We start from the raw sequence: 27,027 nt of genomic DNA, 5'->3' as shown, positions 1-27,027 counted from the left end.
GTCTTGCTCTTTGGAAATGGTGTGATTTCCATACACAACCACCACTTTATGGGAGAGGAGGACTAGCTACTGGATTTAGGTGGGTGGATAACAACATAATATGGATCATCGGCTTGAAGGCTACAGCTAAATACATGAACATATTCATGCAATCAGAAATGTGGATTAATCGAGGAATGCGAGGGAGTGTGGGACAATGGAATCTCACCCTATGGAATTCAGCAGTTTGATCACATGAAGCGAGTTGTTTGGAAAGGAGAGACGTCGCCTGCATCTACCTATAAAGCTAAGCCGAATCGACTGTCTTTTGAGAGAAATAAATGCAAGTTGGTTGTACAAGTAATAGGATACTGGATATATCTTTACATTCCAGAGGGATAACTGGCCTCTGTCTGCATTTCAGATGCTAGCTAGCTAATGCATTTGAGTGGCAGACTAGTTTAGCTTTAGCTAGTTCTCCATTGCTGCTCTCCATTGCTCCCTGTCGCGTCGGCGTCGGGGGCCGACGAGAACGCTCTTGTGTCCAATCACAGTTTTCACGTGATGTCGCGGATGGCTTTTGGCCTCTATCGGAATTAGCTTGTTTGTAGCCTGCCAGCCATTATCTGTTTAACACAACAAAATATTATCTACAACAGTGAGTGTTGCAGAAAGAGACCCCGTTTGTTGGCAAAAGCAAGTGTTTAATTTGCATCAAAACAATATTTAGTTAAGCTATATATATATATATAACAATAATAGCCATCGTTATGGCTAACGTTAACTTGTTAGCAAGCTAGCCAACTTGATGTAAAGGGCAAGCTAGCTACCCAGCTAACATAGCTCGGTGCTTAACATGTAATGCTGGATATCAATAATATCAGTTAACTAGTCGCTTGTCGTGGATATAATTGTTCTTTCAATTTTGGGAAAGTTTATCGGGAGCATTTATTTGCAACGTTCACTGACCAGTCAACGTTAGCTAGTTTGTTAGGGAGCTAGCCCTTACATCGTAGTTCGCTTTGCATTACTAGATATTGTAGCATTAAACAGGCTCCAGTGTATAGCTACGAGTTAGTGGTGTAGTGTTGCAGTGGAAAGTCCAGTCAGGTCAGAAGGCATACTGTTTACAGCGGATAGCCACCTCTCAGTCAATTTAGGGACATTTAGGTAATCATGCTGCACCAATGCATGCCATTCGAAGATACTTTTTGTGCATTTTAAAAGTTGCACTAACTCGCTTCTTAGAACAGTTCACAGCACCACATCGAACATTGGCCAAGTTTTAACACAGATAAAGGGAAGTCTAGTCGAATATCATCACGTGCACGGAGATCATGTACTGTTGCTCTTCCAAGAGCCACACCAGTAAACTAGCATTAAGGATTCTGTAACTAAATTTAGCTCGCAAGGGATGGAAACCAATTTACTGAGGATAATGCGAGTYCAGTTGTCTAGCTGACGTTACTTGGATTGGCAGTATCAACATAATACGCTGGAGGAAATCTTTATATAGACCCATATTACTTAGATTTTAATGAGTTTAATCTAATGTTGGGATACTAGTGGAAATGTATATGCATTGTCATTAATTAGAAAGTTTACTAGCTATTATCTCAGAAAACAAATACAATAGGACAGGAGATGTTGACAAACAGGCATTACTCTGTCACTTAAGACATTTGATGACAACGTTATTGTGCAAGCTATCACTTCCTGGTAGGACTGGAAACACAAGCCTTAAAAAATATATACTCTTTACTTTTGTATTGATTTGCTTGTTGTTGGTATTGCTATGTAGTTACACTTTGTCTTAAGACTGAAGGAAAATAACACAGTAGATATTARACAGTCAGTGGTGCCTGAATTTCATGTATTTTGCTTTGAGATAGCACACAATTTAAAGTCCCCCACCAGCTATTTATTTTTATTTTATTATTTTTTACTTTTCCTGTCACACTAGATAGTTCGAACACTGTTTAAATTTGCTGGGGGCGCTGTTTCAACGGTCTACTGTAAGATACTTGAAGATTGCCTATGAAAACATGAGGAATATGCTCAGAGCGCTCTCTGAAAGTAATAAGCTCCCCACTAGCTGACGTGAGGAGTTGTAACTTTTGGACATATCTGACAAGACAGTAGCACCACTGTGGAACTCTGTACAAAGAAACTTGAAGAGAAAAGGAGATGGTCACCCTGCTGTGACATCATTGGACTGGAGGAGAGGACACGCTCGAGTCGTCTGCAGCCATGAGTCTCCGCKCCCCCACCTCAACACTGGACAGGTAGMACTGACTGCTGATGATGGTGCTACTGACAGATGGGTCAATCTGTTTTATTTCCTTGTTTTCTCTGGTGCTCTCTCCTTGTCTCTTTCTCAAAATGCAATTGGATGAGAAGATCAGAGGGGAGGGAGCTCCAATGCGCTTTGAGAAGGAGACGAGGGGGGAGGATGTAAGTCATCAAGGAAGTACAGTGTCAAGAAAAGTATGTGAACCCTTTGGAATTACCTGAATTGTTGCATAAATTGGTCATCAAATTTGATCTGATCTTCATCGAAGTCACAACAATAGACAAACATAGTGTGCTTAAACTAATAACACACAAATTATTGTATTTTTCTTGTCTATATTGAATACATAATTTAAACATTCACAGTGTAGGTTGGAAAAAGTATGTGAACCCCTAGGCTAATGACTTCTCCAAAAGTTAATTGGATTCAGGAGTCAGCTAACCTGGAGTCCAATCAATGATATGAGATTGGAGATGTTGGTTAGAGCTGCCTTGCCCTGTAAACACTCACAAAATGAGAGTTTGCTATTCACAAGAAGCATTGCCTGATGTGAACCATGCCTCGAATAAAAGTGATCTCAGTAGACCTAAGATTAAGAATTGTTGACTTGCATGAAGCTAGAAAGGGTTACAAAAGTATCTCTTAAAGCCTTGATGTTCATCGGTCCACGGTAAGACAAATTGTCTACATTGGAGAAAGTTCAGCACTGTTGCTACTCTCCCTAGGAGTGGCCATCCTGCAAAGATGACTGCAAGAGCACAGCGCAGYATGCTCAATGAGGTTAAGAAGAATCCTGGAGTGTCKGCTAAAGACTTACAGAAATCTCTGGAACATGCTAACATCTCTGACAAGTCTACGATACGTAAKACACTAAACAAGAATGGTGTTAATGGGAGGACACCACAGAAGAAGTCACTGCTGTCCAAGAAAAACATTGCTGCACATCTGAAGTTTGCAAAAGAGCACCTGGATGTTCCACAGCGCTACTGGCAAATTATTCTGTGGACAGATGGAACTACAGACGAGTTGTTTTGGAAGGAACACAACACTGTGTGGAGACAAAAAGGCACAGCACACCAACATCAACTTCATCCCAACTGTAAAGTATGGTGAAAGGAGCGTCATGGTTTGGGGCTGCTTTGCTGCTTCAGGGCCTGGACAGCTTGCTATCATCGACGGAAAAATGAATMCCCAAGTTTATCAAGACATTTGCAGGAGAATGTTAGGCTATCTGTCAATTGAAGCTCAACAGAAGCTGGGTGATGCAACAGACAACGACCAAAAACACTGAAGTAAATCAACAACAGAGTTGCTTCAACCCGATTTGAGATGCTGTGGCATGACCTCAAGACAGCAGTTCACACCAGACATCCCAAGAATATTGCTTAACTGAAACAGTTTTGTAGAGAGGAATGGTCCAAAAACCCTCCTGACCYTTGTGCGGGTCTGATCCGCAACTATTGCTGCCAAAGGAGYGTCAACCAGTTATTAAGTCCAAGGGCGCACATACTTTTCCCACCTTCCACTGTGAATGTTTACACGGTGTGTTCAATAAAGACATGAACARGTATTATTAGTTTAAGCAGACTGTGTCAGGCAGCTAATTCATTCTGTTGTGGCGATTCAGAAGATWACTAGACAAAGTCATGTGGGAGTTTCATGTAAATATAGTGTTTTGTTCCTGCTTTTTATTTGTAAAAGTAGTTTAACGTGAAGATTGGTACAGTTTTATTTTTTGCTTATTGGGTTGAAATGATACTAGATTACTTTAGAATTTTTGGGGGCGTTGACTACTCAGATCAATTGATGACATAAAGAGCCGTTGTGTTGAAACGCCGTGCGATGTTTAACGGTYAGAATCGCCGAATGGTGAACTTACTAAATGACTGAAGAGTTTGACTGTGTGATATTAGGTTGCTTCTTGTGTCAATATTTTCCGTCTGGATTTTAATGATTTGCAGCCTGTGTTTGTCTATTGTTGTGACCTAGATGAAGATCAGATCAAATTMTATGACCAATTGGTCGACATACTTATTCTTGCCACTGTACAATTGATTCTCCTGACGTCTTCTTGCTAGACATGCAGTCAGTGATGACTATGTTCAATGATCAATTGTACATTAATACATGTTGGATGTTGTACTACGTTGTGATCCCCTGAGCTTACCTTTCCGGTACATTCTCCACTATGAGGGAGCTGTATCACATTTGATTCACTGGTTACATTTGATGTGGTATCCTTTGTGGTATCCTCACTGTCTATTGTATTTGTATACTGTATGTGTATGCATGCATGTCTCTCTTTCTGTCTGTTGTTCATGTGTACCTCTCTTTTTCCCTTTTCCTCCTTTCACTTTTGCTGTCTCTGTGTCCACTTCCTGTGTCATGTGACAGTGGGGCAGCCATTAAGAAACACTCTCACCTGCCCAGGTAGGCTGGCTGTCCAATAAGAGCCCCTGTTGGTGGTTAATGTAGATCTGCAGTTGGAACGCTGTTAATCTCGTCCACCTGTCGGCTCTCTGTCTAACCGTCTGGTTTCACAGCGCCTCAGAATGGAACTTGAATGAAAGCCTATGGCTGATCTCTCGGTKCATCAATATCTAGCATAACCCTTAGATCAGGGTTCCCTCAACAAGCGACCCGTGTGCCGAATTTGGCCCGCGGAGGATTTTTATTTGGCCCCCAAGTTTTCTGAGCAAAAAAAAAAAGATTCAATTTTTTTTGGACCTGATAGACTGTTAGAAAAACAGCAAATCTGCTCCAAGTGATTTTAATTTTGGAAATCTGTTCCAAAGTATTCCCACGTATAATATAAATATATGTGATCGTATACAAATATATGCAAGGTTTGAAATGATTGTTTTAGTCAAATATTATATCTGTTTGGGCTTCTTGCGGTCAATTTGCAGCCTACCAATGATTTGTAATTATGTTCTGCCCTCCTGACCACCCGCTCAAGTACAAAATTGGCCCTTCGCTGAATCTAGTTGACGATCCCTGCCTTAGATGAACCTTCCCCCTACATTGTGGACTTCAGAGCACGAGCAGCGCAAGTGATTTAAACAAAGAATTGAGTTCGTAAAAGTCCCGGCTAATAKAACTTTAGCAAGCTCACTTCCATTTTTTTTTTATTTTTTACCCACACCACTTTCAAATTTCACTTTGAAGCACAGTTTTACCAGCCTGGGGAGGAGGTTCAGAACGCTGCTACAGCAGGCTTCCTTTCTTGGTGTCATCAAACTTTACATACGTTTTAACTCTCCTTGTTTTTCTGTCAGTGCTCGTCTACTTTTACTCTCCTACTTTTATTCTAAACCACCTTTCCTTTTCTCTCTTGGTCCCTTTTTGCCTTCTCTCTCTTATTCCCTTCTTGTTCTCTGGCGCCTCGCTTTCAGCCCTTTTGCTGCTTGGTGAGTTTTCTGCTCAGTTTATACTTGTAAGCTGTAAGAAATGCTGAAAGGCAAACTAAGCACAGATTCCAGCTCGCCCACTTTCCACAGCCCCCCCCCCACCCCCCCTCCACAGGATCTCTCCTCCTACCTCTGGCACTCTCTCCATCTATCTACCCCTGGTCTCTTCTACCTATATCTCTGGCTCTTTTACAGTACATTTTTCCTCAATACCTCACATCCTCTCTCTTCGCCTCCTTTTCAAAATGCGTTGGAGAAGAAGGTCTGAGCGACACAGGATTTTGGACCTTCTCCAAAACGCTTGAGAAGGAGTCAAGGAGATGGGATCCAGGGAAAGGCGACTTGAGATGCAGCCTCTGTCCCATACCGCTCCTCTTTACTCTCTCCTCGTTCCTCCCTTACCACCTGCCAGAATTCCTCCCTCCCTCTCCTTCTCCCCAGCCATCCCAGTGTGATCCTGATTGATTAATCCTTCCATCGTGTAGCACCCTATTTGTGTCTCACGTTTCTCWTGTCCTGCCTTTCCCTCCAGGCTCAGCAGCCTGACGATAGGAGACTCYGAGCGCAAGACCTCCAGCGGCCAGCAGAGGGAGCCTCTGGCTGACTTCCCCACTGAGAGCACAGGTACATGGGTTTTATAGCACATAAATATCTCCCCCTCCCTCCTTCACTCCATCTCACCCCCTCCCTCRCTCATTCTCTCTCTCCCTCTCTCAGGTCAAGGCCTGGTTCAGAGATGTGTGGTTGTACAGAAGGACCAGCTAGGGTTCGGCTTCACTGTGTGTGGCGAGAGGATCAAGCTGGTGCAGAATGTTCGACCAGGTCAGAACCGTCTAGAACCTAGACGTACATTTCTACATGTCTTCTCTAATGCTTCCTGGACAGTCTCTCATATGTCACTCATAACTCTCCATGCAGGTGGCGCAGCGGTCAAGGCAGGGGTCCACGAGGGAGACAGAATCATAAAGGTTACACCTCGTTTCAAACTTTTACCGCGAACCCAATATCTATGTCTTCGTGATCAGAGACTACACTCAGCGGAGTTAGTGCTTCTCTCTCTTTCTTATCCTCTCTATCCATCCCTCCATCTTGCTCAGGTCAATGGCTCGCTGGTGTCGTCCATGTCTCATCAGGAAGTSGTGAAGCTCATCAAGTGTGAGTGTCACTGGTTACTCTAACGTTGGTGGCGACYGCTCTGCTTAGGATGCCTACATTTGTCAAATGTGTTTAGGTGTAGTAATATGTCTTGTCACTTCCTGTCCTCTCTGTTGCTCTTTCACGCTCTATCTCTCTCGCGTTCTCTCCTTCCTTCCAGCTGGGACATATGTTGCTCTGACTCTTCAAGGACCGCCCCCTTCAGCAACTGCCCTCCCCCTACATCCCCTCCCCACTGACCTCTTACCCAATCAGCGGACYTCACTGGGAGGAGAAGCCCCGCCTCCACCACCTCCACCACTCTCCCCCGGACTGACCAGCACCCCCTCCCAAAGGATCACCAAACCACTGCAGGTGAGTTCCCTCAATCACTGAGTACCATACCTTAACCATCACCTTAATACTTAGACACTGGCTGGTAGGCTAAACCTGACGATTTCTGTGACCGTATGATCAAGCGATGTTGCGTAACATGGGTCAAACGACAATGAGTTGAATAACACAGCATTTTCTCTCTTCCTCCTCTGTCATTTTGTGTGTTTGTTTGTGTTAGAACCTAGACGTACAGAAACACGCCACTCAGATCCTCAGGAACATGCTGGAACAGGGAGAGGCTGAGCTTCAGGTAACAGTTACGTACAGGGTTGCAAAATTCCGGTAACTTTCCCCAAATTTCCGGGTTTTCCAGAAATCTTGGTTGGAAGATTCCCGGAATCAGTAGGTAATAAGCAGGATCCGGAATCCTTTGGGGGAAATGTTGCTACTCCAAACAGTCAAACACACTTAGAATGGATACTTTTCAGTCATCTGGAATATAGAAATGCAATATATAGAACAGATATGTCTATCTCAAAATGTTGTGCACCACTAAATATGCAATGGAAAGGACACACTGCTTATGAAAGTAGCTCTTTATTCAGACCAATAATCATGGGGGGGTTCTCATCACTGACCAATCAGCGCCTCTGATAATGTCACTTTGACCAATCCCGCAGGACTTGATGGAGGAGCTGTTACTGAACCCCTCCCCATCCCTGGAGGAGCGAATCGAAAGTGCCAAGCGGCGGGCCCAACAAGTCAGGGTTAAAATCCAGCAAGATCTGGTGAGATACCTGTGTGCATGACAACAGACTCTTAACACCAGTCATCTAAACCTGTCAGTTCCTAATAGGTACTATCTTTTACATTGTCATTACCGCAGTTTAACATCTTTGTTGTTTCTCTGTCTCAAGGATGGAACTCGATTGGAAGCTGTGACCAGCTATGTAGTAGCAGGAGAAGGTTTCTATGGGATTTTGTTTGTCAATGATTCTTGTGTGTTTTTTTTATGTGTGTGAGGAAAATTGATGTACCGTCTTGATGTTTCTGCAGGTCGGTTGTCGGGGGATTCCAGTGAAGGAGACTTTGAGGTAAGTCATGTTAGCGCTCATCCTTTATTTCTGACTCATTAGCCAGAGAGAGAGAATCCCAGAGAGAGAATCCCAGAGAGAGAATCCCAGAGAGAGAGAAAGTGAATGAGGGAGAGAGATATGGTCCTTTTCACTCCTCCTCCCTCAGGCCTGTGAGAGCCCCCACTCCTCCCCCTCCACCTCCTCCTTCAGGACCCCCCTCTACCGGAGACAGGGCTCCGACACACACACCTTCTCCGACTCGGTGAGACCAAGCAACACACGCGCACGCACACACCGATTCCGTGAGAACACACACACTTGCAGATACCTGCAGTCTACCCTTTAGTGAGGTGAACAATGTCTCCTACACACAAAAACACATGCCAGTTCTATTTGCCTCGTATCATCATGATGTGTCTCTTGTCAGGCTGGGAAGGCTCAGATCATTGGCCCAGAGGAAGAGGAGGAAGAGGACGACAGCTATCCGCTCAATGAGGTGAGATGGTCCTCATCAGCAAACAGCAAACATCACTTACCTCATCTAACTACCCTGCGTCTCACGTAGGTATGTTTAACTGTGTTAATCTCCTTCCCCCCCCCCCCCCCCAGATGGACGGCCCATTTCAGGACATAGAACTTCTCAAGTCGCGACCGGCCCACATGACCGTGTTCATGAGATACCTCTTCAGCCAGCTACTGGATCCCAACCCGTTGGTCAGTGCTTMGACTTTGAATACTGTTATTTACTGTAGTTTGATATCTTTTACATGGGATTTAATCTGGTGTGTGTGTGTCTCTACAACAGCTGTTCTACCTGTCGGTGGAGGCTTACCTGGGCTCCAGCCCTAAAGACGCCCGTGCCCTCGCCCCACAGATCTGCTCCCACTTCCTGGACCCTGATGCTGTATGTCTCTCATTGGTTCAATTAATGAATCTCATTCAATTAGACCAGGGCCTGTAGGTATCAAGCATCTCAAAGTGGGAGTGCTAAMTTAGGATCAGTTTGGACGTTTGGATCATAATGAATAAAATGCCATGGATCGGGGGAGAGGGCTGATCCTTGTTCCGCCCTGCTACTCAGCCCATCGATTCATCTTGAGAGATTGTGAAGAAAGCTTGAACTCGGCTATGTAATGGCTCCTTAAATGTTTTTCTTCTTCTTTTGCAGCCGTTGAAAATCAGAGTACGAGAAGAATACCTGTCCGATATAGGTAAGTTACTCTCAACATAGGTCAACAGTTGTTACACTGTTTGGGCAATTTGTGTTATGAATGCACTGTGTTGTGTTATTCGGTTAGCCTTACTGTCTGGTGTTGTTGTCCTGTCCCAGAGAGTCGTCTCCACGCCCAGGAYGACATCAGGGGACCTCTTTCTGAGCTCCAACAGCAGGTGCTGCCTGACATTCAGGACCAAATACAGGATTACAGGTACTGCCCAACTGAGTAGTGTGTGTCTGTGTTGTTTGAAAGGGTGTGTGTGTGTATATGAAACCGTAGGTGTGCCTTGAGSCTTGTGGTAAATGCAGAAAATGGCTGTGTGTGTGTGTGTTAATTGTGTTTGTATTGCGTGTGTGTTGTGTTTGTGTGTGTATATGAAACTGTAGGTGTGCCTTGAGGCTTGTGGTAAATGCAGAAAATGGCTGTGTGTGTGTGTGTGTTAATTGTGTTTGTATTGCGTGTGTGTTGTGTTTGTGTGTGTATATGAAACCGCAGGTGTGCCTTGAGGCTTGTGGTAAATGCAGAAAATGGCTGTGTGTGTGTTAATTGTGTTTGTATTGCGTGTTGTGTTTGTTTGCAGGAGTAAGCAGATGATGGGTCTGGGTTCTCTGTTTGGAGAGGGAGACCTGCAGCAGCTGGATGGAGACCCAGCCAAGGAGAGACTAGTGGTGGACAGACAGGTCACTGCTCTCTGGGAAATACTGTGAGTTGGAATGTCTACCGATATATGATACGTAAAGTATATCTTATAAGGGCCAGGTACTGTGAGTTGGAGTTTTAAGTACAGTATATTTAGTATATACATACTTTGCGGTTTGAAGTTATTGCCTCCCTTGATAAAGATGAGGCAAAAATGACTGTGTAAAAAGAAGTTTGCTATATTGTCTGCTCAAAATGAGGTTATTTTCTGCTCGTGCGTTCTCATTTCGACGCCAAACCCACCGCTGGTGTGAGTGGCCAAACAGCTCTATTTTCATGTCATCCGAGACCTGTAAATGCACTTGGATTGGAACCAGTGCGTTGGTCAGATGACATGAAAATTAAGCTCTTTGGCCACGCACACCAGCGGTGGGTTTSGCGTCGAAATGAGAACYCGCGAGCAGAAAAGYACCTCACGTCTACTGTAAAAAAATGGTGGTGGATCTTGGTTTGACCTGTGGTTTGATTGAAGAGGGCAGTCCATAAGCGCAGATGAAGGATATCAAAGATCTGGAAGGATCCTGTATGAAGGAATGGTGTAAGATCCCTCCTATTGTGTTCTCCAGCTCATAAAACATTTTCTAAAAAGTCTGTGTCCTCACACGATGAGGTATGAAAGGTATTGAAAACAGGGATGTCAATCATTTTAGACCCCACTGTATATTAAGTATATGTCAGGGCCACAAGCGTTTCAGGGCCACTTTTTAAATAGCAATACTATGACTACTATGATAACTTCAAACAATACAAAGGATGATACTGTGTTGCGCTTACCTTTTTTTTTTTTTTTCTTGATTATTCAATGTCAGCAAAGCACAACAGCAACTACAGTGGGYCACACTGTTTGTAACCATCAGAGCACTGAACCTGGCGGTTGCCTAGCAACGGGTCAGCCGTTGTAGCCGCCCGGTGGCCAATAAAACGCTATTGGAGCGCGTGACCGTGAGTCCGCCAGCTCAACCTCACTGCACCGTACCAAAGGGCAGTGTGTGATCACTGGGAGCTTCAGCAGGCTAGCCATGGCCGCCTAGGCACATGATGCTTTAAAACACACCCACCCATTCCCATCACATGACTCACTGCTAGCAGGTAGACACTCAATGGTTCGCATTGATTTTTCTCAGCGAGGATTTTTTTTTTATCACCTTGTTTTACTGGGCCAAGACTCTTTGGAAATAACCTCCAGATCTAATAAAAATCAAGTTTTTATTTAAAAATTGTATTTTGTGTGGAATGCCAAAAGGGCGAGTGATTTAGAATGAGCTAATGGTTGTTTTTCTGTGTGTTGCAGCTCGAAGCACGAAGAGGAGAGCAGGTAATAAAAGCCGGCGCGTGTCTCATGTCTGTTTGCTGGAGCATGACTGACTCAATACTACTCTGGAGCATGACTGACTCAAAATACTACTCTGTTCGGCATGATGATGCCCCTCAATTTCACTCTCCCTTCTCTTCCCATCCCTCTCTTTCTCTCACTCTCTTTTGCTCCCTCTTTACTCCCGTCCCCTTTCTTTGTGTATCTTTCTTCTCCCCCTTTCTCTCCCCCCTTCTACCTTTTTTCTCTCCCCCTACCTTTTTTTCTCCTTTTCCTTTTCTCTCTCTACCCCCTTCTACCTTTTTTCTCTCCTCTCTTTCCTCCTACCTTTTTTCCCCTCTTTTTCCTTCCCTCTCCCTCCCCTCTTCAGTTCTCGTCTAGCCTCTGCGGTGCTGCTGTACCTCCGTCACTCAGGCATAAAGCTGAGGGACTCCAGGGTGTTCCCAGGTCTCAGCACTGAGAAGGAGAAGTGGCTCGCCTTCTTTCCCAAGACCAAGAAGGTAAGGAGGGGAGGAGGCACCGACGCATGGATTTGTAATTCTCTTATCAGCCATATTTATTGAAACATCAAAGCTGTTCAGGCTATTTTGAATTGGCAGAGCATGTAGTCCATAAGCTACCACCCTTGAGGTAATGATCAACCGAGAGGTCTCACATGTTCGGTCTAATTCCTCTCTTACCGTTCATCGTTATAGGGTATGAAACGTTGTGTTGTGGGAGTTTTGCTTCGACACCAGTTTATCCAATTTTCCAGTGGTGTTCTTTGTTTATGTTTACTACAGCTGAGCAGTTCAAAGAAAGAGAAGGATGGAGAGGACAGGAAGAGAAACCCCATCCTGAAGTATATCGGCAAGCCCAGGAGCACCTCTCAGTCCAGTAAATATATATATATATATATACTCACACACACACACTTTTTGTTCTCATCTAACAGTATAATTGAATTCCATTGACCTCATCCTTTGTTTTCAGTCTTATTGATTTGTTTTAGAGGATTTCAAAATGATTGATCTAAGACTTTTCCGTCGTTCTGATTTCATTGTTTCTTTTGGTTCACTTTGATTTTCCAGCGTTCCATGTCCCCTTGTCTCCCACTGAAGGTATATATATCATTTATGTATTTTTATGTATAATTTTAGATCTTTCCTTTGTTGCATTTTTTTCTTCTTCTGTGTTTTCTAAGATCATTTTTAAAGCATTTATATTATGTGTCTCCAGAAAGTATTCACGCCCCTGGACTTTTTCCAAATGTTGTGCTTACAAAATGGGATTCAAATGGTTCAATTGTCATTTTTTTTGGTCAACATGCTACAAAAAAATACTCTGTCAAAGTGGAAGAAAAATTCTAACATTTGTAAACAAAACAAAATTTTAAAAAAAACACCATCTTGAGTGTTCAATCCCCTGAGTCAATATYTGTTAGACTCACCTTTTGGCAGTGATTACAGCTGTGAGTCTTTCTGGGTAAGTCTCTCTCAGAGCTTTCCATTCCTGGATTGTTGCAACATTTGCCCTTTTTATTATTTTCATAGTTCTTCAAGCTCTGTCAAATTGGTTGTTGATCATTGCTAGACGACCATTTTCAGGTCTTGACAGATTTTCAAGCAGATTCAATAATATACTTAATATTTTCTGAAGGCACTGCATAATAATAAATGCCATTTAAGAGACGCTTTTATCCAAAGCGACTTAGTCATGCGTTCATACATATTTTACTGTTATCGCTTGCTCTCTGTAGTCTAAGCTGGGTATCTGTAAAGCACTTTTTGACAACTGCTGAGTTACACTGAGTGTACAAAACATTAACACCTGCTCTTTCCCTAACATAGACTGACCAGATAAAAGCAATGARCCCTTATTGATGTCGCTTGTTAAATCCACCTTGATCAGTGTCGATGAAGGAGAAGAGACGGGTTAAAGAAGGATTTTTAAGCCTCCAGACAATTGAGACATGGATTGTGTATGTGTCCCATTCACAGGGTGACTGGGCCAAACAAAATATTTAAGTGCCCCTTTGAACGGGCTATGGTAATAGGTGCCAGGCGCACCGGTTTGTGTGAATAACCATATAACGTTGCTCGGTTTCCCGTGTGTATCAYGAAAGGTCCACCACCCAAAGGACATCCAGCCAACTTCACACAACTGTGGGAAGCAATGGAGTCACCATGGGCCAGCATCCCTTTGGAACGCTTTCGACACCTTGTAGAGTCCATGCACTGACCAATTAAGGCTGTTCTGAAGTATAAAAAAAAAAATCTATATTAGGAAGGTGTTCTTAATGTTTTGTACACTCGGTGTATGTCGTTTTATAAATTTACGATTGATTGATGTTCTATGTACCTGTTCTCTGTGCGTCTCCTGTCTCCTCTCCTCAGTGCGTCCGGGCAGTGTGAGGAACATCATCCAGCAGTTTGAGAACCACACAGAGATCCCCGGGGAGGAAGGGGCCGAGGGAGACCCTCCGAGACTGTCCTCCGGCAGCCTGGGAGAGGACAGCATGGACAGGTAACAGAGGGAGGGAGAGTGTGTGTGTCTCAACCCTTGTGCAAAATTCTTAGTGTGTTCAAACCCGTGCATGTGTTTTGAATTGTGTCTCACTCTCAGCCCCACGGTGTCGATGCGTCTGGCTCGTAGTGAGTCTCTGAAGGCGCAGGGGGAGGGGCGTCGGCGGGGCGGGTCCTCGGGGGCGGAGACAGTCCCTCGGTCCCGTAGCGACGTGGACATGGAGGACTGTGGAGAGGAGAGCGAAGGGCCGGGCCTGAGACCCTTACACCACAGCACCTCCTCTGCCTCCAGCAGCTCAGCACGGTGAGACTACAACACACACCCAAATCCAAGATCTGGAGCATGCGCACTGCTCAAACACACACACCCTTAGAACTATGAATCCCACAATCCTTTGGAACTATSAATCCCACACTCCTAGAGACTGGTTGAGCAGCAGCATTGAATATAAAGCAAATCTGTGTGTRGTTCTCCTCAGATCCTGCGAGAACCCCACCCCTCCGTACACCCCTCGGTCTTCCAGAAGAAAGTAAGTCYACCTTACTACTATAATGTGTTAAGCTTTGTTGAGGGACTTGCAAGTGTATTGAATATCTGTGTGCGCGTGCGTATTTGTGTGTAGGAGTGTGGAGTTCCCGGTGGCCTTGCTCCCTGACGCCCCAGCCCTAGAGGAGGACGTGGTGGACAGTCACAACTGGCAGGAGACGGTGGCCCCGCAGGTRCTGGCTACTCTCTGTCCCCGAGAGGTGGACAGACAGGCTGTCATCTACGGTAAAACTTTTTTTTTTAAACACTGATTGACCAGGCTTTGGCTAGAAACAGAGGAATGTGCAAGGCTGAGAGTAACACGTGACATTGACATTGCTATACTATAATTGGGCCCGTATCCTCTAAAGACCACTGTCTATCAGATTAGTTAACACATGYAATCACCCCGTGTATATACAACACGTAAGCCTTGTCCTCCCTAAAGATGGCTGCGAAAAGCCCAAGGGATTCTATCAGACACCRGCCTCTATGGGACTGTTATTTCAGAAGGAAATTAGAGGAGAAGGTTATATTTACACCCCTTTTTAGTCTCGTCTTTCTCTCTCCCCCRTTCCTTTATCAGAGTTGCTGACGACGGAAGCGTCTCACCTGCGTACACTCAGGGTGTTGGATCAGGTGTTCTTCCAGAAGATGAGGTGTGTTCTGAGCTCTGACGAGCTGGCCTGCATCTTCCCCAACCTGCCTCAGGTCTACGAGCTCCACGGTCAGTCACTGTGTGTCTCTGTGCGTGTTTCTCAGTCCTGCCGATATGTATCCAAGCAATGTGGATTTSAAGTTCTGATAAGGTCACGTCGCATAAAAGGGGTTCTCCGTTTGAGTCGCTTTGTTGTGTAAATGTCATATGTTTAAATGGTTTTAGTTGGTGCAATGTTGCAGCATTGCCTTTGAGTGGCATTCCGTCTCATTGATGCTTATGCTCAATGTTGATTCAATGTAGTTATTGTTTTTTGGTCAACCTTGCTCCAATGTTGTTGTGTTACAGCGAGTCTGTGCGAAGCCATGAAGAAGAGAAGAGAATCTCCCATCGTTCAGGGCATCGGCGACATCATGCTGGCCAGGGTGAGTTTAACTAACCATGTCATCACTTCGTCTCTCTCTCTCTCTCTCTCCGTCTTTGTTTTACTACCCCCCAATCTCCGTCAGTGAGATGGATTGTGTTGTATTGTTAACCGTGTCAATTTGAAGTAGGGATGGGTAGGGTTAATCTAATATCCTGATATCCGAACGGACGTCAGTATTCTAACACTTGTGAGTGTACGCATCTATAAAAAAAAAGGGCCTATTTTTAACAATGGAAAAAGCTTTTCTACATTAAATTGTCCATGTTACATTGTTACACACAAGGATATACCGTGCCATTTGAAATGCTTAATTTAATAAAACAGCAGACTTTAGAATGTAGCGTTTGTGTACGGCGCGTTGAGCTACTGCAGCTTCAGYTGTCACGTGGCTTTGACAGTACGTTGTTTKCAGTTGCACACTGTAAATGTAGACTACAGTTCTTACACAAAGTGATTTTTCTCATAGGTTATGGGTAGGATTGCTGGAAACATTCAAATTTGACCAGTCAACTACCAGCATTTTGTTAACTTCGTTTTTTTAATGTAATTTATCACAAGACCTCTAGTGGCCRTTTTGGGTACCTCATATTATCACCGGTGTCTAACTCTGGCCRTCTGTGTGGCCTTATCAAATAAAATAAAATGAATGACAAAGCTGTAGATCATTATCATAAATATTAACCAACTTAGTGAATACCGTTGGTGTTTAATTTGACGGTTTCAGCATGAAATACAATTTTTATTTTACTATGTCAATATGCATTTGTTGTCAATGTTTTTTTGCGTCAAACTGGTGGCAGTTGTGGAGAAAGTCAGTAGTTGGAAGAGTTGCGGAGTTGATTGAAAATAATGCCYTTGTTGATGAGATGCTTTTTTCATTCGTCTTTTTTCCCCRTCTTGAACCATATGGTCCATCTACTAGAAACTCATGGACAATATGGACACAGATATAAGAAATTAATACTATATATGAATGTGTTTTAATTTATTCAATTATAAATGACCATAGATTGACATAACATTTCTATTCATTAGCAAAATCACAGAAGATCCCGGTAACTTTGGTAAATTACCGGTAGCTTTGCATCCCTAATTATGGGGTRGGGTTTTAAATGGAAAGGTGTTTTTACTTTCATATCGCATTTAGCCCTCCCGTCAGCCCTGACAATGGTATGCTATTTCCCCCACTTCAAACAGCGATTTAGCCTACAGGTGCGCACCAACGGAGGGTCCACAAAACCTGGCATAGATCAATGCAAAACTCTCACTGGATTTTTTTTTGTATATATATATTTTTTTTTAACCGAATCATGGCGAACATCAGACTTCTCTTTCACTGTTGCTTTTAGCCTAAGCTACTGTTAAGCCAAATACTGTCGGAATAGCACCCTGAAAACAATGGCGCACTGTCTGCGGTTGTGGCACCTAACATCATTCTGATTGGTCAATAAAGTAGAGCTTTTTGTTTTTCTAAATGTATTCACTGTACGGATATCTGAGGGGAAAAATGGCTGATAACTTCAAATGCCCATTCCTAGTTTGAAGACTTTGCTATTGCTAATACCTGCCAAATAGATTTAAATCAGAGGAAGAAAAAAACAATGCCTAGGGATAATTGTGGTGTATTTTAAATGGGACGTCGGTGTGTACCTTTCTGGTAGTTTGAGGGCGTGGCGGGGGAGGAGTTTCAGGAGCAGGCGTCCCACCTGTGCAGTCAGCAGTCTCAGGCCCTGGAGCTCATCAAGAACAAACAGCGCAAAGACCCCCGCTTCGCACACATCATCCAGGTAACACACGCGCGCGCACACAGTTGCAATGGCTTCTCTGCTCATGGATTGATTTGATTGACGCATTGGTTGATTTGATGTGTTAACAGGAGTGCGAGGCCAGTCCTCACTGTAGGAGGCTGCAGCTGAAGGATCTGCTGGTGTCTGAGACGCAGAGGCTCACCAAGTACCCTCTGCTACTGGACAACATCCTCAAACACACAGAGGGTACGTTGGATAGGTTTCTACCACACAGACAGATGTACCAGTGGAGAATGTATAACATACTATAGCATAGCATTATGTTACTGTTTGGTGATTTGGTAACCCTGTTTGTTTTGATGAAAGGCTTTCAGTAACTGCTCACTCACGTGATAGCTAACTAGAAGCAGACCAGTAGCTACTAGCTATTGACTCAAACTTTGGCTCTGGTAGTTTAGCTTATTTCATGTCACTTGGAATAACGTCTTTCTCTTCCCCTAGTCGGTTCCACAGACCTCCCTCCTCTCCAACAGGCTCAAGCCTGTTGCCGGGGGATACTGCAGGCCGTCAACGAGGTTGTCAGGGAGACGGAACACCGGCAGCGGCTCAACCAATACCAGCGCAGGTTGGACCCSACGCCACAGTTCAAGGTACTGCCCAATTTGATATTGTTCATTTTTCCTTATCCTACATTCCTCTCAAAGTTTTGATTTGTCCTCCAACACAAACTCCATGATAAGGTGTACCCAAACGTGCTTCAGTCCAGCTTAAACAAAAAYGGGAATCAGGTGCTCGACTGAGGGACTTGAAAATCCCCAAAACATCCCTTACCCCAGGACAATTCAACTGGCGACCCTCCGGGAGAATAAAGATAAATCGAATAAAGATTTCCGCATAGAGAGAGAATAAAGACTTCCGTGTAGATCTGAAATATTTAGTTGAGTAATTTAACCTGGGTTAAGGGATGGTTTTTTTTGGACATACCCGACGATATTGTTCTGGTGATGCTGATGTCTACCATTTTGTCTTCTGTCTCTCCTCTCAGAGTCTGGACCTGACCAGTAAGAGAATGATCCARGAGGGTCCTCTCACCTGGAAAGTCAGTAAAGACAAAACCTTGGGTAAGAAAAGCCCACCACACCCCACTAATGAGTCGAACCTCATACAGTCTCTAGTCAAACCCCCTTGTCATTGTAGTCAACACTAAAAAATATTTTTTTTATCAACACTCTAATAAGCCCCACTGGTCTCTTTTGGGTTGCAATCGTTCTACAATCCTTGCATCCATTTCCCACCAGTTTTTTGTTAGCATTGTTCCGGAAGGTTCTAACCATGTGGTTCTGTTTCTCCCTGCCGCTTCCAGAGATCCAGGCGCTGCTGTTGTCAGACCTTCTGGTGTTGCTCCAGAGAGGTCCAGACGACCGGCTGCTGCTGCGCTGCCCGTCCCGKTTGCTGGGGGGAGGAGGTGGGGGTAGCGGGGATACCAAGGCCTCCTTCAGCCCCGTGGTCCAGCTAGACTCACTGCTGGTGCGCTCTGTMGCCACAGGTAAGAGGTCAGGGGTTATGAGAGGCAGTGTGGAGTAGTCAGTGGTTGGGCTTAGATGTAACCACCAGTTTTCTGTTAATGGTGTAACAACACTGTAATAGACATCTGTAATAGCAGAACGTACGATCTCAATACTTTGTTTAATGTTGAAATAATGATCATTACATAGTATTCATGGTTGAGTGATGCCTCTTCGATAATGCAGACCTTAATGAGATACCAAAAAAACCTGTGATTGCTTTTTGAATGATTGACAGCTGTCARTCATCATGTGCGATTCCTTCCTCAGACAACAAGGCCCTGTACGTCATTAGCACAACAGAGCAACAGATATACGAGCTGGTAGCAGGGACGTCCTCAGAGAAAAACATGTGAGCACATCTAGACCAGCTATATCTATACTAGGACTATTATAGTCCACCAGTTTACAGATAATATACACAAGAGTTATCATCATTAGCATTTTAACTAATGCATTTTGCTTATCACATGGAAAAGCTTTGGTTCTTAAGTCTTATTTATTTATTTTCACAGCTGGAAGGACCAACTTGAAAAGACCATCTCATTGGCTGCTGGCTCCTCACCTTCGACCAATAACAGATCCACACCTATTTCGTGAGTATCCCTAAGCTGACCTGTTTCTATCAATTACCATTGAAAAGATGGCATTGCAGTCTATTCACTATGTTGGTCCTAAACAAAACTGCCCAGACTAAATTCTCTCTCTCTCACACTCACTCTCTCTCACTCTCTTACTTTCTCTCTCTCTCACACACTCTCTCTCTATCTCTCTCACTCACTCAGCTCCCCGAGTCTTGGTAATGCTTCCCCTGTCTCAACTGGCAGCCATGTCTACCAATCAGGTAAGAGATATTGTGTCAGACAGGGAACATACATATGTTTTGGAGTGGATCGTATTTAGACTGACTACATTTCTATACAGTAATATTCTGTATCATTCTCTGTCGTTCACCACCATATTGATTATCTTTAATCTCCCTAGACGACTCGATGGCGGAGCAGGCAGTTTCAATGGGGACAAACTCTCCTAATGATGAGGACAACGAGCTCACGCCCACCACACCAACGGCGCAATCAGGGTCTTTCCTCCACAGTGAGGGGCTGGACTACGTCAAGAGGCAAATTGGAGTGGCTGAGGCTGCTCTTGAAGACGGTGAGACTGAAAGAGACATACCTTTTGACTTAAGCATGTACTTTTGCGTCACTAGAATATGTTTGTTTGATAATCAACTGTCGACTTATTAAATTCTTCTTTTTGTCTCAGTGGAGATGCTAAAGCAGCTGATTTTCCACAACTTTGAGGAAGTTGGGTGGAGTCACGACTCGGACGGAACGCCCACAAACGAGACAGCCAATGAGAGGAGCCCGCTCAATGACAGACAGAGACCGGCGTCCTCTGAGACTCTCCTCAGTGCCAGTCCCAGCCAATTGGAGGCTGAGGATTCAGAAGCCCCGCCCTCGGAGGTGGGGTCCCCCAGTGTACATGTTGTGAGGAAAGGTAATGGGGACATAAGGTGTAGACAACAACCTAATAACTCTGGCTGTTTTTAGTTAAATGACTGCTTGTTTCTTGGTGTCTACAGTGGTCAAATCAAGTCTGACTCCACTACGGCTGTCCCCGACCCCCAAAAAATCTTGGTCAACCTAGTTGTCTGTTCTTTAGACCAATCAGTTGGTTGAAATTTTAAAACGTTTATTRTTCCATATAGACACAACCTGTGTTTTTTAATCAAATCAACTATATGTACTGAGCTMGTCGGATGCTTTAAGGACACTTTGATTAAATAATTAAGACACACAAATGACTGGAGGGAGCCAGAGATAAATTTAGCCTAACCAGAAGAAGACAAAAAACAGCCACTGCTGCTGGCCTTCACAGATTCTGCCGTTCACCCTCCTGATAGACTACACTGGGGGTCGGCCAGCTTTTCCATTTGGAGTGGCAATTTATCTTACCATTTCTACTGATGTGCGTGGCAGTTCTGATTTTTGCACCTTTTCGTGGAACGGTTTCATTTCTTTTATAATAAACTCTTTGTATCTAAATCATCATGTGCTTAGTAAAAAATTATAAAAGTAACTTCTATTGACAACTATGTAAAAAAAAAAAAAATGCCTGCATAAAGCCAACAAATAAAAACATTGCAGCCTGCAGGTAGAAAATATCCTGATTAAATAAATWWAAWAAAAAATCCTATAAATCACATTGGCTACACATTGCCTGTCAGCAAGGAGCTTGAAACTATTAACTTGGGTCCTGCTTGTGCTAGCAAACTTGCAACATTCTATGAAATATTTTGGGCCCTCAGTGTTTCCCGCTCCAGTGAACTTCGGAAAGACATAGTTATAGGCTATTTGCGCAAGGGATGAAAAGTAATCAGGTAGGCCTATTTTTATGACGTTTCCACCGAATCAGAGCATTACATTTTRCCCCCCTTTCATYCTGAGTGGTTATCGAAAGGGAGAGAGCTGGAAAGATTTTTCAAATAGGCTACATCGAGGAGCTATTGTCATTCTCAATGGTTGTAAAAACAGAATTAGTTTACTTGCTGTTTTGAGGTAAAGAAAAAAATACTTTGAGAAGTTCTACAGTGGTGGTCAGTTAAGACAATCAGAAATACTATCAGATCCCCAATAGGGCACATTTATAGGCCTACATTTGTGCGCAGGCCAGGTAGCCTATGCCTACTTCTGTGTATAATCAGGTGCGTGTCCAAAATGGAACGAAATAAATCAAAACTCCTCACAAGTATAACCTGGATAGTGCGGTTCGCAAACAACGTGTCCGACAACGTGTCCACTCCGACAATGAGAACGGTAAAAGACTGTAATAATAATATATTGAATTTATGAACAGAAATMACCATAACCAAACAAACATTGATGGTAATTAACGGTAAATGTACTACTGGTGTGCCATCCCCACGCCCTCCAATGGATTAGTCCACTGAGACAGGCGTGAATCAGACGGGTGTCTCATGCCAGAAAAACTAAATATTTTAGACTGCTCGACAGAAAAAAATCTGTCGACCAACAGCCTTTCGACCAAATAATCGAACTAAATAGGGTCAGCCCTAGACACCACTGAATGCCTCTAATTGTTTGATAATACACACTCCTTTCTCTTGGCATGTTCACGAAGCTCTGTGTGATTCAACTGGTCGGGTGCTCTTCTTCTGATCTGTCTTTCTGCCTCTTTCCACAACTCTGTTTTGCTTTTCGCCTCCTTTTTCTTCTCACACCCTCGTACAATATCACATCTCCCTCACTTGCACTCACACTCTCACCCCCATGACACTACCATGCTCCCCTACACATAAATGTATACTGTCTGACACACACACTCTCTTTCACGCCATCTGTCCTCTTATGCACAGCTGTGGTTGCGGGCTCTCCTTCTATCCCTGATGACATCACTGATGTCAACCTCCACTCCGACCAATCACCTGAGCCGAGAGGCGGGGCCAGTGTACGGGGTAATGCTCCAGTAGACAGTCCAGTTGTCCTCTTCAAACCCTATGAATATCTTCCATTTAGGTCCCTGGCTCTCTGTCTGAGAATGTTTGTGATTACTACACCAGGGTCGTGTCCAGAGAACATTTTAGAAAAGCAGATAGTTTGGGTCTACCTAAATTTGTCCACTCGTTTTTAGTTTTTCCATTTTTAAACGTTTTCCAATTCATACCTACTGACCGCAAGGACACTAGCCACATACTATAAGATTTCACAGCTCTACTGTCAATTCACCATGAAGATTGACTGTCGCCTTTAATTCCACTGTGCTGTAGGAAACGTGTTCTACCTGGTGATGCCTACAGAGCAGGGAGACGGACTGCTGGATGAGAGTCACACAGATGAGGTCATTGATCCCCCCACCCTGACCTCCACTGAACTTCCTGATCTGGACCAGGAAGTGATGTCATCAAACATACAGCATCATGAGGAAGAAGGGCAGGTCTATTCCACCCTGTCTGCGGGCGACCAATCGGAGCCAGGGAATCCGAGGCGGGAGGTAGGGCTTGGCCAATCACAAAAGGTCCTCCAGAGCCATGTGATCAAACATGTGGATGAGATTTTCCACACAATCGAGGAGCTGATGAGCAAGCTGCACCAGCTGAGGGTAAGGAGTTTAAACACACACACACACACACACACACACACACACACATGTGACATGCTATTACTTGGGAAACAGGAGAATCCACTCACCCACTCACAATTTAGAGCCCAGAGTTGAAAACACATTTTGACATTATTTCCATGCTAACTATTACTTGTTATTTTCTCCCCCCATAACCCCAACAGGACATCGAGACAGCTCATCACCAGCTGCTGAAAACACTAAGAGAGCCGCCTGTCAATCAGGAGTCAGATGACCTCCCTCGCAACCAGCAAACCGTCGTCAGGACGCCGTCTCTGGACCGGGACCCAGGGGATGGTGAGTTCAGCGGTCAAGGGTCATTCCCACCATGTGTTGAAAGATATGGTCTGGATACAACCTATTCACAAAAGCATTTCTCAAACCTTWAAATTCAATGGGGCGAGTTCTTGTTGTTTTTGTTTGGGTTTAAATCAATTCTCTCAGTTCTGTTATTGATAAGCCTCTCACTCTCTCTGTTTCTATTTCTCTGTCCAGCAGAGCCAGCTAAGCCTGAGATCCTCTCCACTGGATTCTAAAGTTGTTATCTCAAAGAGGAATTCTTAACAGACTCACCCCTGCTCTGCCGTAGACATACGCACACACACACTGATGGACTGGGACCCCAGCCTTRACCCCCTACCCCCTGTCTCACACCCCTAACCCTCAGCCCAATCCTAGCATACACTGCTCGTAGGAGCAGGATCCAGGAAGTACTGTGATGTCGTTGGTGTTGCCCTGGGAGACCAGGAAGTGATGCAGGACTGATGGCCCCGGCCCCCTGACACCCAAGGATCTGCCCCCAACACGGGTTCAGGGGGAACTCTGACCTCTGTGGAGTCAGAGGGAGTCCAGGGACGAGAGGATGGACAGATGAAGGACAAAAAAGAAAGAGACTGAAAAGTAGAGAACAAGTGATGGAAATGTGTGAAGAAGCAAATAGATCATAATGAAAGTGGAGAGTGGGCAGAATCTAAATTGGCAAGGAATAATGCCATGGATGAGATGTTGGATGGAAGTAAGGTTGGTTACATTTGAAGGAGAAGTTAGTATACTTTGAAAGAAGTAGTGATGGTTCAAGGGAGAGAGTTGAGAAGTGACAGATGAACAGGACAATGTAAGGACCCTAGCACTTTACCCACAACACATCATCTGTCGCATATCCATACTCCACAACGGATTGCATTAGTGAGGGACTGGAAACTGGACAGATCACCGGCTCCATTGTGAGTCAAAGCTGCACCTTGTTTGAGCCTAGATGGTAGTTCCTTACTACTGGATGCTTTACAGTATGCCTGCCATGGAGGTCAATCGAAGAACGGTGTGTGTGTATGCGTGCACACACACACACACACTGAACCAAAATATAAACGCAACATGCAACAATTTCAAAGATTTTAGTGAGTTACAGTTCATTTCAATTGAAATAAATTCATTAGGCCCTAATATATGGATTTCACATGACTGGGAATACAGATATGCATCTGTTGGTCACAGATACCTTTAAAAAAAAAAGGCAGGGGCGTGGATCAGAAAACCAATCAGTATCTGATGTGACCACCATTTGCCCCATGCAGCGCGACACAGTTCCTTTCCCATAGTTGATCAGGCTGTTGATTGTGGCCTCTGGAATGTTGTKCTACTCCTCTTCAATGGCTGTGTGAAGTTGCTGGATATTGTCAGGAACTGGAACAAGCTGTCATACATGCTGATCTAGACCATCCCTAACATGCTCATTGGGTGATATGGCTGGTGAGTATGCAGGCCATGGAAGAACAGGGACATTTTCAACTTCCAGGAATTGTGTACAGATCCTTGCGTCATGGGGCCATGCATTATTGTGCTGAAACGTGAGGTGATGGCAGAGGATGAATGGCACGACAATGGGCCTCAGGATCTCGTCACGGTATCTCTGTGCATTCAAATTGCCATCGATAAAATGCAATTTTGTTCGTTGTCCGTAGCATATGCCTGCCCATACCAAAACCCCCACCGCCACCATGGGGCACTCTGTTCACAACGTTGACATCAGCAAACCGCTCACCCACAAGTCTGCCATCTGCCTGGTACAGTTGAAACTGGGATTCATCCGGGGAGAGCATACTTCTTCAGCTTGCCAGTGGCCATCGAAGGTGAGCATTTGCCCACTGAAGTCGGTTACGACGCCAAACTGCAGTCCGGTCAAGACCCTGGTGATGACCACGAGCATGCAGATGAGCTTCCCTGAGACGGTGATTACACATGATGGTCTGCGGTTGGATGTACTGGCAAATTCTCTAAAATGCCGTTTGAGGCTGCTTATGGTAGAGAAATTAACATTAAATTATCTGGCAGCATTTCTGGCGGACATTCCTACAGTGTGAGCATGCCAATTGCGCGCTCCTTCAACTTGAGACATTTGTGGCATTGTGTTGTGTGTCAAAACTGCACATTTTAGCYTGGCCTTTTATTGTCRCCAGCACAAGGTGCACCTGTGTAATGATCATGTTGTTTAATCAGCTTCTTGATATGTGACACCTGTCAGGTGGATGGATTATCTTGGCAAAGGAGAAATGCTCACTAACATGGATGTAAACACATTTTGTGCCCCAAATTTGAGAGAAATATAGTTTTTGTGCATTTGGAACATTTCTGGGATCTTTTATTTCAGCTCATGAAACATGGGACCAACACTTCACATGTTGCGTTTTATATTTTTGTTTATTGTGTATATATATATTCAGGTTTATTGCCCTGGGCCCAGAGGAAGGAATGGGTCATAAAGAGTAAAGATATCAACATACACAAGCATCATTCATCCATAATATTCTTCATGTTATGAGGAACATACGTTTCGTAATCACACATGAAGAAAGAGGTGTTTTTTTTGTTTTGTTTTGGGAAAACCAAGATGGTGGCCGGTCGGGTCAGTCAGTCCTGTATCTCTGTACAGCTGRTAAGCTACAGGATAGGTTGTCTGTAGCGGCGACATATTAAGGMTTACAACACTAGTATTGCACTGTTCTCTACTGAATGGCTGTCGTCTTCTGCACCACTACTCCTAGACATACAGGGATCACTACTACGAAAAAGGAAACCTGTTCAATGAATACCCAGATGTCTATCATGTTGTKATTTTTTCCCTAAAGAATGCTCTACTGTATTGGGTGTGTACAATACTGTGAATTCCCCTCTTCCCTACTATACCGTGAGTAGTATTTACCGTATTGTCACACCAAAACATGAAGGGATGGTTGTTTATACCAAGTAGCATACGTTTGAACTGAGAGACCCTCTGCACAGGCATGTATTTATTGGGAGAGGAAGTCTGTTAACCCTATGTAATCCCTTGTTCAAGTGTGTAATCAGCAGCATACAATGTGTGTGTGTGTATGTGTGACACCGCAGTGTGTAATGGGATTTCTGAGGGGATGCAGTGTTTTCAGTMTAACTTGGCATGGTGGACAATTCCAGACTTTTTTTCTCATACATTTTCTTACTTTCTAACTTTTCTATTCGTCCATCTCTCCATTCACTTACCCTCTTGAGCAGCATTTTTTTTCAGTCTCCATCTTTGTACTTTCTACCTCTTCTTTAGCATCTTTAGGGTTTTTCATACTGGGGTTTTTCTCTCAGAAGTCTGAGTTTGTGTACGCACCTCGCTCATACAGAGGTTAGAACTGATGTTTCTTCCCTTTGTCAAACGTTGCACAGCAAACTGCTGCACAGTGCAAACTACTGTATGCATACAGAGGTCTTTAACGATCCTTTCTCTTGTTTAAATCTTGTTCACTCATGTAATATAGAAATCACAACTTTGTTTTATATGTGAATCTTTTTTTTTCTGTAAAGCCTTAGTCCTTTCTTTTGATTTCATTTTTGTAGATTCGATCAAAAAAAGATGTAAGTTATTTTCTCTCCCCTGTTTTAGAAAAAGGTGAGATTGTTAGCTGCACAGAAGGAAAATGAACTCATGTTTCAGATTCATGTGTTTTGTGACATTAAAAAGAACTGTTTGAAAGTC

The 27,027-nt window shown here is 44.0% G+C and overlaps 1 protein-coding gene across 4 annotated transcripts; it reads left to right on the top strand.

Moving 5' to 3' along the window:
- On the top strand, positions 1 to 27,027 carry arhgef11 (Rho guanine nucleotide exchange factor (GEF) 11). 4 transcript variants are annotated; one of them, XM_023971599.3, is made up of 41 exons: positions 1 to 2,264; positions 6,215 to 6,306; positions 6,400 to 6,504; positions 6,601 to 6,650; positions 6,780 to 6,837; positions 6,998 to 7,191; positions 7,391 to 7,462; positions 7,833 to 7,940; positions 8,070 to 8,118; positions 8,209 to 8,246; positions 8,395 to 8,490; positions 8,656 to 8,724; positions 8,838 to 8,942; positions 9,034 to 9,132; positions 9,397 to 9,439; positions 9,559 to 9,655; positions 10,026 to 10,148; positions 11,436 to 11,459; positions 11,827 to 11,956; positions 12,239 to 12,332; positions 12,527 to 12,556; positions 13,832 to 13,961; positions 14,061 to 14,264; positions 14,440 to 14,490; positions 14,584 to 14,732; positions 15,073 to 15,213; positions 15,493 to 15,569; positions 17,233 to 17,358; positions 17,448 to 17,565; positions 17,821 to 17,969; positions 18,365 to 18,440; positions 18,683 to 18,865; positions 19,155 to 19,236; positions 19,400 to 19,480; positions 19,670 to 19,728; positions 19,869 to 20,039; positions 20,151 to 20,384; positions 22,264 to 22,362; positions 22,675 to 23,006; positions 23,192 to 23,324; positions 23,526 to 27,027. In XM_023971599.3, the coding sequence occupies exons 1-41, from the start codon at positions 2,230 to 2,232 to the stop codon at positions 23,561 to 23,563; spliced, it is 4,344 nt and encodes a 1,447-aa protein (XP_023827367.1). In that variant the 5' UTR covers positions 1 to 2,229; the 3' UTR covers positions 23,564 to 27,027. The 4 variants fall into 4 exon arrangements, with proteins under 4 accessions (XP_023827367.1, XP_023827360.1, XP_023827374.1 ...); XM_023971592.3 differs by having other exon boundaries at positions 23,523 to 27,027; XM_023971606.3 differs by lacking the exon at positions 12,527 to 12,556 and having other exon boundaries at positions 23,523 to 27,027.

The sequence above is a fragment of the Salvelinus sp. IW2-2015 genome, linkage group LG3 (assembly GCF_002910315.2).
Source record: "Salvelinus sp. IW2-2015 linkage group LG3, ASM291031v2, whole genome shotgun sequence".
In the NCBI taxonomy this organism is placed as follows: Eukaryota; Metazoa; Chordata; class Actinopteri; order Salmoniformes; family Salmonidae; genus Salvelinus; species Salvelinus sp. IW2-2015.
This window is presented reverse-complemented; position numbering and strand designations above follow the sequence as displayed.